A 12842-nucleotide genomic window follows, 5' to 3' on the forward strand; every position below is an offset into this window, starting at 1 on the left:
GTGGGAAAAACATAGTGCAGGTAAGCTGGAAGACCTGTCCTCTAGTTCTCATTCCGATGCTCCCTTCCTTGGCCTTGGGTTGGGTTTTCCTCTGTGAACAGTGAGGGTTGTTGAGCTAGATATCTCTAGGCTTTCATACAGCACTGAAATTCTAGTCCATTTTCTAACCTCCATTACATTATATACTCCTTTTTGGATAAATTAAATAATCCTCAAGTGTTTTTCACAGTGCTTGGCGCACAGCAAGGCGCCCTATAAACGTCAGCTAGGAGGGACCACGTTACTCATTGTTGTAGTTTCCACAGTGTCCTGCACAGAGGAGGTGCTCGGCGAGTGTTTGCCGCATCCTCCGAGGCTGCCTTATCTTCTGTTGGTCCCCTGCCTGCCCTACAGAAGGCTTCTCCCCCGTACTTACTGGCGTCAGCACGAAGAACCTGAGAAAAGGAGACGTTAGGTTCCAGGTTACACAAATCCATGGCAGAAAAATCAGCAGTGGAGGAGGAAATACACTGTTTATTTACAATTCTTTCACTTTATCCACAATTTCCCATACAAACATAAAAACTAAAAAAATAAAACCACCACTTGGGAACACAAGTGTCTTTCTTTAGTTAGTCCATCGAGGGAGGATCACAGCCCTCTCACTCTGTGAAGGAGACTATTGAGGCACACTGAAGGGGAAAAGGAAAGGGCTAGAAAGAATGCCTGAGAAACAGCTCCCGATGAGAAATGTAACATGCCAGTGTGGTGGGCTTCACTGGCAGACTCAGGGCCTTACCCACAGGGGAAAACTGCCTGGCTTTCCACGAGGGTGCCGGCTGCCTGCCACCTCTTCACTACCAAACACCCAACATCCAACACAGGTCACACATCTCATGAGCTGTGTGGGGTGCGATGGTTACAGTGGGGGACACCGAACACCTCTCTCTGGGAAGAGCCCAAAACCCCAGGGACACACAGGAACCCCTCTCCTTGGCACTGAAAGTCAGTCACAGCTTCTGTCTTGAATACAATGCTGACTTAAAAATGTAAAAACAAAAGCCCTCCCCAGCTTCCAGGGGAAAGGCGGGGGCTGAAACATGCAGAAGGGCTTCTGCCTCTGTAGTCCTCTCTCTGGGAGGCTGCTAGGGGTGAAGGGTGGGGAGCTCTGACCGCTGAAGACGTGTAAGGAGCACGGCAGATGCTCCACAAAGGACTGGGGCAGGGATTGAGGGGCGGGGGGGGGGGGGCGGGGAGAGAAAAACTCTGAGACACTGATGCTTGGGTTGGCTGCCACCCGGTCTTCAAAGCAGCTCCATCTGCTTGGCTGTGCTCACTCTAGCAGACTCCCATTCACTTCCCTCACAGGAGGGCACCCAGAAACCAACCTGGAGGTGCTGAAGCCACCTGCCTGGCAACTTCATTTGTGCTAGTGACCTAGATTGCTTTCACATGTTGATGCACATTATAAATATAAAATCATATCTGCTACAAAGAAGACATATATTTATACATCTTTACCCATATACATAATAACACAATTTACACATAATATCTTGGAGTGGGTCATCATGGAAAAAGGGTCTGGAGAGGTAAAAAGCCCCTTCTCCCTCCCCTGCCCTGATCCTTCTCAAGGGATGCTTGTGTATGTGGTCACTGGGGCCCTTCCCAGCTGGTTGCAATGGGGATAATCTGGACACAGACATTCAGACGTGTAACTAAATGCTGATGGGTGTGTATACCCACATACACACACAGACGCAGGCACACATACAGATGTCTGGTGAGAAAAGGAAAAATGATATTCCCAGCCCTTGGGTGTAGACCTCTTCCCAGAGTTATAAGCATCCAGTGCTTCCTCCATCTGAGAACAATGGTCTTAAAAAGCTGCCCCTCACTGGCTCAGACTTGGGCAGAAGGAGAAAGGCTAGGAATTGGGGGTAGAGGGGAGGGGCCAGGAGTCTTTTGAAAACATAAGGCGTTTTTGACCTGTGAGCAAATCAAACTATGTCACGAAAAAGCAACAGTATCAGTTGGAGCTGGGAGGCAAGAGACAGCCAGTCCAGTAGGGCAATGTGACTTGAGACCCTGAGCCTTCCCCTTCTTCTGTCCAGTTTCTTTTAAAGGGGCGGACAACCCTGTACCTCCTTTTCTGTCCTCTCCCAGAGCTGGGCCCATCCACACGTCATGGAATACTGATAGTGGTCCAGGAGAGCCATCTGGAGACATGGAGTGGCGGACAGGCACGCCAAAAAGTTAAGACCTGGGCGGCGGATGTGAGCTTTTTACAGCAGGAGTGGTTCCTGGCCGGGGTCCACGGCTCGCACAGTGGCCACAGTGATCAGATTGCCATCAGAGATGGGGGCAGTCTGGGTCCCCGCGGGGAGACAGCACCTATCGGCGGTAGTGATTGGGGGCGTCGGCAAACATGTACTTGAGTCTATATGCCTCAGCGAGGAGCAGCCCAATCTCTTCGTTGCCCCAGTGTATCGTAGGTAGGTTTTGTAGCAGCATGAGGAGACCCTGGAATGCAAGAAAGGACTTTCATCATTTTATCACTGACCAAGGGATCGGCAGGCCCTGGAATGGAGCCCCTTCTCCTGGGTCATGCACCCCAAGGGTCTGGTCTCCCTCCTCCCAGGCGGCACAGAGCCCTTGGGTGAACTAAGGTTCACCTTCAGGAAGCCTTGAATAGCCTCTGCTCAATTTCTGATCCACTAACACCTGCCTCTTTAATAATATTATAAATAGAGAATGACAACAATAAATAAGGATCTTTAAAAGAGAAAAATAATCACTCATCATCCAAATATACCTCTCTTAATTTCAAAGTATTCCTTTTCAGCCTTTTTTCACATGCATATTTCTTTAAATAGCTGTAATCATAATTATGATTTTACATGCTTTTTAACCATCCTTTTTTACTATAATTTTTGTGTTTTTCCATGCAGCCTTCAAAAATGATTATTCTCAATGTCAGTATTCTAGCATGTGGCTATACCCTAATTGACTCAACCGTTTCCCTTTTTCCCTTTTATTAGATACTTGTTTCCTTTAAGGAAAAAAACCAAAACAAAACCTTTATTGATAAGGCTGCTATGTACCCTTTTGCATTTGACATCTTTCTCTGAATCCCAGTGTTCACTTGTAATCACTTTATTTATCCTCTGCCCTGTTCTCCAAAGACTCTCCTCAACCGACCTGTCCAGCTGATTTCCCACTGTTCCCAACATATGAGCCTCATCCAGCCAGGTCCACTTCAGCCACATTTATCTGTGCCTCCAGGGTTTAATTTAGGTTGTTCCTTTCGCTTGGAACACCTCCTCTTTTCTCCTCTCCCTATCTAAATCTTATTCAGTTTTCAAAGCCCAGGTCCCTCAAACAGCTCCATGGAGATAGCCTGTTAAAGAGGATATTAGAGTAAAAGATGAATGTGAGGATTTCCCTGGTGGCGCAGTGGTTAAGAATCCGCCTGCCAATGCAGGGGACATGGGTTTGAGCCCTGGTCCGGGAAGATCCCACATGCTGCAGAGCAACTAAGCCCGTGCGCCACAGCTACTGAGCCTGCACTCTAGAGCCCGCAAGCCACAACTACTGAGCCCACGTGCCACAACTACTGAAGCCCGCGCGCCTAGAGCCCGTGCTCTGCCAACAAGAGAAGCCACCGCAATGGAAAACCCACCTGCTGCAACGAAGAGTAGCCCCCACTCGCCGCAACTAGAGACAGACCGCGCGCAGCAACGAAGACCCAACGCAGGCAAAAATAAATAAATAAAATAAATAAATTTATAATAAATTAATTAATTAAATAAATTTTTTAAAAAATGAATGTGAGACTTTAGGTTATCTCTGTAATTTAGCTACCCATGCTTCTGCTGCTACTCTGTGTTCTTTCTCTGTCTTCTTTCTGAACTGGATATTCTTCTTATTTTTCTGATTATTAAAGAAATAGTAGCAAGACAAAACCCAGAGACAAAAAGAGGCTGACAGATTTGATACAATTTTGAAACCTCAATATGTGGAGGCACAAAAACAAGGTTGAAATATAAGAAACTGACTGTAAGAAAATATAACACTTATAAAAGACAAAAGGTTAATATCCACAATAAAAATAGGAGTACCTACAAATCAGTAAGAAAAAAAGGAAAACCACCAAATGGAAAAAACAGATGCGAATAGATATATACAAAATATCAAGGGCCCACCAACATGCTAGAACCCTGCCTTTGGCTGATTCGCACCATCCAGCAATGCTTTGTGGTTTTCAGTGTAGAGGTCCTGCATATCTTTTATAAAATTTCTTCCTTTAGTAATAGAAATTTAGCGGGGCACAAAGCTGCCTAAGCACATCAAGGCTGTGTATGGCCAGCATGATTAAGTTCTGGCCAATTTTGGAGACAGTGTAACTCCTGGGTTCTGCCCTAAGCTTACCCTTCTCTCCTTCCTAGAAAATGGCTAGGAATGGAGGAGTGGAAGTGGTCATCTCAGACCGTAAGAATAAAGCTATGTGTTGAAGACGGCAGAGCAACATGAGAGCAGAAATCCGAGCCCCTGCTACTCTGGAGCCATGTGAGCCTGTTAGCCCTGGACTCTTACGCTCAGACTGTTAGTTGAAGAGAAGTAAACAACTACCTTGTTTTACGCCACTGTTATTCTCTGGTCTTGGTTTCAAGAGACAAGTGTATATCATCTTAACAAACACAGGCCACATCTATCAAAACCAGAAATGCAGGGAACTCCCTGCTGGCCCAGTGGTTAGGACTTGGAGCTTTCACTGCCGGGGGGCCGGTTTCGATCCCTGGTCAGGGAACTAAGATCCCGCCAAGTTGTGGCAGTGCGGCCAAAACAAACAAACAAACCAAAACCAGAACAAAACAAAAAACCAGAAATGCACATGGTCTCTGATCCAGCAACTCAACTTCTATGTACCTCGCCTCAGGAAATATTCGCACTCCTGTACAAGGGTCTGCACCGCATCATCGCTTCAAATAGTGGGGAAAAGGACACGAGGGAAGTGTCTGTCAGTGTGGGACACTTAGATAAACCACTTATCCAAATCATGAAGTACAAGGCATCACCTGTAAAATGAAGCAGGACTACATGTGCCAAGGTGCAAAGATATCAAAGACATTTTGGCGGGGGTGGGGAGGAACAAGCAAGTTGCAGAAAAATACTCATAGTACGATCCCACTGAGGTAAAAGAAAAAACACAACTATATGTTTGTATATGTACATAGGTATATAAAATTTTTAGAAGGCTAGGTGGTAAACTGTTAACAGTGGTTACCTTTGGGGATGGGAGAATTTCACTTTTTCTCATCATACGTCCCCTTGTTTTCAATTATTACAATAAAGTCTTTGTATATTACCTACTTATAAAATTTTTTTTCGAGTAATACACATTCTCTGGAAGTTTAAAGTTTTGTTTACTTTGTAAAAAGTAGAAACTCAGAAAATAAATTACCCTTAACTTCATAATCAAGAGGAAGCCACGTTTAAAGATTCTGGCATATTTCCTTCTAGTTCTTCTGCACATTTTACACAGTTGAAATACTTTCTCAAAATAATTTTGAATCTGTTTAGCATTTATCATAAGCATTTCCTCTAATATTAAAAACTCCTTTTAGACATTTTCAACGGCCAAAGAATTTTCCATGATGCAGATGTACCATAATTTACATCTTCCTGCTTTGAGCATTTAATCATTTCTGGGTTTTCACTATAATGAAATTACAATGAACAGCCTTGTGCAAAAAGCCATATTTTAGATGATTTCCTTGGGCTAAATTCCTAGGAATGCAATTACTGTATCAAAGGGCATGAACATTTTAAAGGTACTTAAAGCTCACTCAGAAAAATGCTCATTTCCCTAGATCTCTACCAGCACTGAATACTCATTCAACAAACTTAGTTAATTGTAACTCCTGTCCCTGAGATTTCCAAGCCTGAGAACAGAACTCAAAGCCATAAGTCAAGGGAATTCCCTGGTGGTCCAGTGGTTAGGACTCCACGCTTTCACTGCCACTTTCACTGCCGAGGGCCTGTGTGGCGCAGCCAAAAAAAAAAAAGATAAATCTGTAAATTGGAAAACCCTGCACTCAAGTTATTATTTTAATGTTTTCACAATTTTTGTACAAGCATGTACTCATGTAATGTGAAAAAAATACAAAAATGGGGAAAATCATATAGATTTATGTTTTCTGACATTATAGAACACCCACTATATTTTGTACAGTGATAAAAAGAGGTTACAAAAACAACGTATACAAAATGTTTCCATTAACAGTTACGTACATACAATATGTTTTTATTCATATGGATTTGCATGGCAAAATGTCTGGAAGGAGATGTATCACCTTTGTGTGGTAAGATTTCAGGTAACTTTTTATTTTTTCTTTTTGCTTATTGGTATTTCTAATTTTTCTATAATGGTTACACACACTTGCATAATTGACAAGCAAAAATAACCAACAAAGGGGTGACCTCTCTAGAAGAGAATATTCTTTGATAGGAGAAGCTCTACCTGTAATTTCCAATTCTTCTAGTCTTGCTAAAAACCTCCCAGAAGCCTTGAAATATTTCTTCCCCTGACCAAGTCAACCTCCCACCTCTCCCAAGGGCAGGGAGGCTTAGATGGAGGAACCATTCTGCCACCTGGTGGCCATGCCTAGGAACTGCACCGCCCACACAATGCTGTAACAATGGGAACCCTGCCCATGCATTGATAAATTAGGGATAAAGAAGTAGAAACCAAATTATCATGTGTGGGGAAAGAAGGTGTTAATCACAAATCAGGTGCTTTAATCAAGGGGTAAAGAAGAGACACTGCTAGGGTGGGGAACAACAACATTTGTTACAAAGCCAGCTCATGGGAGCACTAAGCATAACATGCAGTCAGGTGAAACACTACAGCTGTGAGAAGACAGCTTGTGAGGCAAACAGCAGAGAGTGTTTCCACGTTAACAGAAGGGGGCAACGGCTTCCAGAAAAGAAAAGCTCGAAATGGCTGAAAAAGGTACCTTCTGAGAATCCACAGATTCCAAAGGAAACGGAATATTGCAGAGGAAGAATCTGAGCCATGTGTGAGGGGGTGGGGGGAAGACAACAATTAGACAAGGGGGCCAAAGGAGAAGGGGTAGTAGGTAACAAGCAAAGAGGCCTTGGTAAGAAAAAAAATGCAGGGGAAAGTCATTAGAGAATGTCCAACAGATGGAAGAATTGATGGGGAAGAGGGGGACCATGAAAGATAATAGTCTTCATAATGGTAATTATCATTTACTGAGCACTTACTACTCACCAGATGGGGTTCTTCACACGTACTCTACTACCACATTTAATCCTCACATCAACTCTATGAGGCACATATTATTACCTCCACCTTACAGATGAGGAAACTGAGGCACAGAAGTTAAGGAAGTTGCCTGGGGTCAGAGCGTAGTGCTAGGCTGGGATTGGAACCCAGGCAATCTGGTTCTAGAGCTTGTGCTCATAACCACTATACTATATGCTGCATGCCTGGAGTAAGAAAAGTGGGGCATGATGGAGAAGGAATGAAAAGAAAAGAAGTCATAGAAGAGGCTGTTTGAAGGAAATCCGGAAGAGTTGATTAATTTTACTCGGTAATAAGGGCCAAGGACAACCAAAGAGGATGAGTAATAATTAACAGCAAAGAACTTAACAGGTCACATTAAATATATACTACTAAATATAACTCTGTATACAGAATCACCTAGCAATACTGGAACATTCTTTGCAAACGTTAAGTGTATTCACGCGTGTAAAAATACTTTCCTAGTCAAATAAGTATTTTGAAACAAATCCCTCTTGTTTTGATAATCAGTGAGGTAGCAAAACAATTCCCTTGGTTTCAATAAAAACTTTCAAAAACATGTCCTTGTATGCAAACTTTTTCAGTCAAACGTATTCATAGGCTTCCCTGGTGTCAAAGCACCTAGTACTTTTAGCAAGTTCCCCCACCAGAGAAAGCCGAGTCCCCCTCCAATGTTTGTTTTGTTTACATGTTGAGGAATCATGCCCTTTCTCACACCAGCTTGTTCTTGGTGGAAGATCTTTAGGTCCCAGCGTTGTCTCTGAACCCTTCTTCTGGGCAGGATTCAAACTGGCAATTTACTGGATATCTGTGAAGATGGGGCCTGCATTTGGGCAATGTTTCACAATCCTACCCTTGAGTTCCTGCAGAAGTGGTGGGTGGACGCCATCTGGTTCAAGGGATTTATTTACATTTAGTTTGTTATTTAGGCCTGGAACATCCCACGGACTTAGCACTATTTCATTTAATAACTCTGACCTATCTCCTACAAAAGTCACTTTCAGAGTGGGAATCTCTCCGAGGTTTTCTTCCATAAGATGAAAGCAAAGGATTCTGAGATGAGCTGCTACTCTGGTTTAGAGTCATCAGCTGGTCCCACAACTCCTCTGCCAGTTCCCTTTTTATGTATTTAAAGGAACTGTGGTTATTAGTCTTAGAGTTCCCTGCGCGGGGCTTCTCAACATCACTTCTGAGCCATCTGTGGGGTCCCATGCTCTCCTAGACTCTCAAAGATGCTGCTTTTCCCGAGGCGACGTTTTAGGCTGCAGGTGACCAGGCATTTGCTCAAGTGCCTGTTCTCTCTGACTTACATAAAATAATGTATCTAGGAAATTATTACCTCCATAATAATGGAGGAGGGGGAGGGGGAGGAAGAACCTTGCCCGTGAGCAGGTACCACGTAAACCGAGCTCACGTGCCCCAGGAAGTGCCTGGCCAGGCCCTGAGGGAGAGGCATCAGAGCATAATCCATGCCCAGAGCACAGATTCCAGGTCTCTACACTTACTCCCTGGGTGATCTTGGCCTAGTCAAATCTCTCCGTGACTCAGTTTCCCCATTTGTGAAATGGGGGTAGTAATTACAACTTATCTTGTGGGACTGTTGCAATGAATTAACACAGAGAGACATTTAGGATAGTGCCTGGTACATTAAAAGTACTAAGAATTAGTTATTATTAGATTGAACCTTATTAAATTGCCAATACTTGATTGTTTTGACCTATAAAAATAATTTCATAAGATGCAACCTAACATTATCACCATTATTCTATTACGCCCGCCCAGGCTGAGGGCCAGAATCGCCGAGGCCCCCTCTACCATGAAAGAGCCTTGGTGCAGATCTGCTGGAAGCTCTCATTTGAAGCAGCCTATGGCCCAGAGGATGGGGCCATTCTGCCCCTACAGCACCTGTGCACGGACACGCCTGAGGTTCCCTTGCTCAGAGGTCTCAGGAAGGAAACTTCTTTTTTTTGTTGTTGTTGGCCACGCTGCGATGTGGGATCCTAGTTCCCTGAGCAGGGATCAAACCCGTGCTCCCTGCAGTGGGAGTGCAGAGTCCCAACCGCTGGACCACCAGGGAAGTCCAAGAAACCTCTTAAAGTGAGCCTCCTATGTCAGTTTTTGGTCCCCTCTCCCAAGCAGACCCCAGACAATCGCCCAGCTAGGGAGAGGCAGGCGCCTTTCTTCTGGGCACTCTCACCACAGCTGGGGCACCGCCCTTTGCCCCTGCACCCTCTGAACACCTCCTCTCCAGCCCCATTTGGTCATCCAGCTTGGTTTCACCCAGGATTAGCCCAGCACGGTTTACTCAGGTAAGTTTAAAACCACTTAGAGACTTGGGTTTCTAAAGCTGTCTTCACTTCACTGCTCCCCGGACTCAGAGTACATTGCAGGAAGTAATATTACTGATAATAAGCTCACTGTTTTGAGGGCCATATGCAAAGTATACCATTCTAACAGCTTCACATGTAGTGATTTGTATAATCCTCATAATAGTCCTAGGAGGTAAGTACTCTCATCCCCATTTTACAGGTAAGAAAACTGAGGCATAGAGGGCCAATTTACATGCTTAAGGTCGCACACCTAGAAAAATGGCAGAGCTAGGATTTGACACCAGGCAGACTGGCCCCAGAGACCGTGGCTTAACCACTGTACTATTCTGCACAGTCCCCAACTTTAGAAGGAGGGTTGCTGCTTCACCCTATACCCTCAGCTGGCTCCCCTTCTCTGCTCTTTAAGGGTGATACATGGCCGGTCTGCTGAAACTGCCACAACTCTAACTTTTATATCTGCAGCTACTTCACCTGGTTTTTCTTCGAGTCACTCAGCTTTTAGCCCTAAAAACTTCTCTCCCCCAGGCTAGGCCTGTTTGGCTCTCTGGGATACCTGTATTCACTGACAGAGCTCCCTCTGCAGTGATTTAATTGCAGGCAGCCCTTTAGCAGTTAGGATGTATGGGCCTTCTTTCTCTACAGAGGTCACAGAACAGCATCTCACAACCCCACAGAACGCTCTTCTGCCCTTGTTCCTCACACCCGTGCCATGCTTCTGTCTCCTAAGGGACACCGCTCATCTATCCTAACACAGCCAGGTGCAGTTTTTCTTTTATTATTCATAGAATTATAGAACTATGGAGTTGGAAGGAACTTTAATCACCCATTCTGTTTTGTCTAAAGGAAAGAGGGGAGACTCCTCTATGAGTAGGACTAGCTGAGGTGCTAATAAGCTGACAAAAAGTCCACTGTCATTCTGTGGGTTAGTGCAGAAAGACCTCAGATCCATCAGATAATCGAATATGCTACCCAGCATAGAATACCTCCATGTCTACCAGAGTTTTAAAGTCACAGACTATTGTCCTATACTCTATCGATATTGTGAATGGCTAAAAGCCATTCCAGGAATCACGTCCACCTCCCTGAGCTAATCTCGGAAGCACTTTTATCACATATGACAAGGCCCTCTGAGCCTGGCTCATGATAACCAAATTAGACGTCGTGCTCTCGATACCCTGCTCCACCTCAACCACATTATGACAGCTCGCCCAGCACGTGGCCAGTCCAGCCCCTTGTCCTCATTTATCCTAGGGCGTCACACATGCTGCTGGTTGGCAGAAGCTGTGGCTCTTTATCCGCTGCCTGCAGCCTTGGCCCCGTAGCTACCACCTACTCACAGAAGCCCACTCTTTCCTTTTTTCTTCCAAAGCCCTTCCTTGGGCAAATTGGGTCCTGTCTTTCCATTTATCTGCTGAACAGGCTTCTGTGCTCTAACCACCTAACACCAGTTACAGAGTGGGACTTCCCCGGGGGTCACCTGGAGATGCTGCCGTTCTTGAGAACACCTACGGTATTGGTTAGAACTTAGAAAAACATTCAACCTCCTCTGGCTTTTTCCCCTCCCATTTTCAAAAGGAATATATACCCATTAAAACAAAAACAAAGGGACTTCCCTGGTGGCGCAGTGGTTGGGAGTCTGCCTGCCAGTGCGGGGGACACGGGTTCGAGCCCTGGCCCGGGAGGATCCCACATGCTGCGGAGCAGCTAGGCCCGTGCGCCACAACTGCTGAGCAACCCCCGCTCTCCACAACTGGAGAAAGCCCGCGTGCAGCAACGAAGACCCAGTGCAGCCAAAAATAAATAAATAAAAATAAATTAAAAAAACAAAAACAAAAACAACCCCCAAACCCCTCAGTTCAGCAATGCACAAAGCAGGAAAACAAAAGCCCACTGCCACCCCCAGAGATTACGACCATGAACTGCCTTCAGGCCTCTCTCTCTGCAGATGGCAGAGCCTGGCAACCTGTCTCCTCTATCCCCACTCCCCCTGTCCTGGGCCCCCTGCAGCAGCTGCCTGGCTTCCGCCCCCTCTTCAGTCTTCTTCACATCCCCGCCTCGGGTTCCAGGATGCTGGGCTCCCACTGGTCACCCCCCTGCCTCCTTGCCTGTCTGCCTCGCCTCCCTGACCTCTTGCGTAGGAGGGTGCAGGGCTCAGGCCTGGCCCTCTTCTCTCCTCTGTCCACTCCCACCTCCTTCGGATCTCATGCAAGGCGCTGGCTTTAAAGACCATCTAGCCAAAGGCTCCTAAACATACATGTCCAGTCCAGACTGCTCTCTCTTTCGACTCCAGACCCCTAAGGTTTATCTCCCTATGCTACCTCTCCATTCGGATGTCTAATGGCATTTAAAATTCGACATGCCCAAAACTGAACTCCTGATCTTCCTCCGTAAACGTGCTCCTCCTACAGCTTCTCACAAACTGCAAAGCCACCCTGACTCATCCCTTTGTCATACTCGACACACAATTCCTCAGGAATTCCTGTTGGCTCTATATCCAAGCTCAGGCCGCTTGTCACACCTTCACTCCACCATCCAGGTCCAAGCCACTCTCGTGTGTTACCTGGACGACTTACACTAGCCTCCTGGGTGGTCTCCCTGCTTCCAGCCTTGCCCACACCTGCAGTCCACACCAGAGTGAACCTCTGAAACCGTAAGTCAGATCATGTCCCTCCTCTGCTCAAGACCCTCTTATGGCTCCCCTTCCACTCAGAGTAAAAGCCAAAGTTCTTACTCTGGCTACGAAGTCCTCCATGATCTGGGTCCCTTGTGACTTCTCTGGCCTCACTTCTTCCTACTCTTCCCTTGGGCCACTCTGCTCCAGGCCACACTGGCCACCATCATGGTTCCACCAACAGCCCAGGCACATTGCGACCCCATGGCCTCTGCAAGCCTGTTCTTCCTGCCTGGACTCTCTTCCCGCAGATCCCCAGATGTCCACATGGCTCGCTCCCTCACCTTCTCCCAGCCTTTGCTCAAATGTCACCTTCTCAGTGAGCCTATCCTGACTACTTTGAAATTGCAACCTGTCCCTCCCCTACCACCTAATAATCCCTTTATCCTGCTCTACCTTTAAAAAAATTATATTTCTTACCTCCTTCTAACATTCATTTTAATTTACTATTTATTAGGCTTTGGTTTACTTTAAGTCTCTCCCTAACTACTATGTAAGCTCTACAAGAGCAGAGTTCTCTGTTCTACTTTCT

The 12842-nt window shown here is 45.7% G+C and overlaps 1 protein-coding gene across 1 annotated transcript in view; it reads right to left on the reverse strand.

Moving 5' to 3' along the window:
• Positions 1-493: 493 nt before the first annotated feature.
• Positions 494-12842, reverse strand: part of TBC1D22B (TBC1 domain family member 22B) — a 71956-nt gene continuing 59607 nt past the window's right edge. The window contains exon 13 of the mRNA XM_059937475.1: positions 494-2502. Coding sequence (XP_059793458.1) covers positions 2374-2502 — 129 coding nt within the window. The 3' untranslated portion in view covers positions 494-2373. The remainder of the gene's footprint in view (positions 2503-12842) is intronic.

Source organism: Balaenoptera ricei, chromosome 11, assembly GCF_028023285.1.
Source record: "Balaenoptera ricei isolate mBalRic1 chromosome 11, mBalRic1.hap2, whole genome shotgun sequence".
NCBI classification, from domain to species: domain Eukaryota; kingdom Metazoa; phylum Chordata; class Mammalia; order Artiodactyla; family Balaenopteridae; genus Balaenoptera; species Balaenoptera ricei.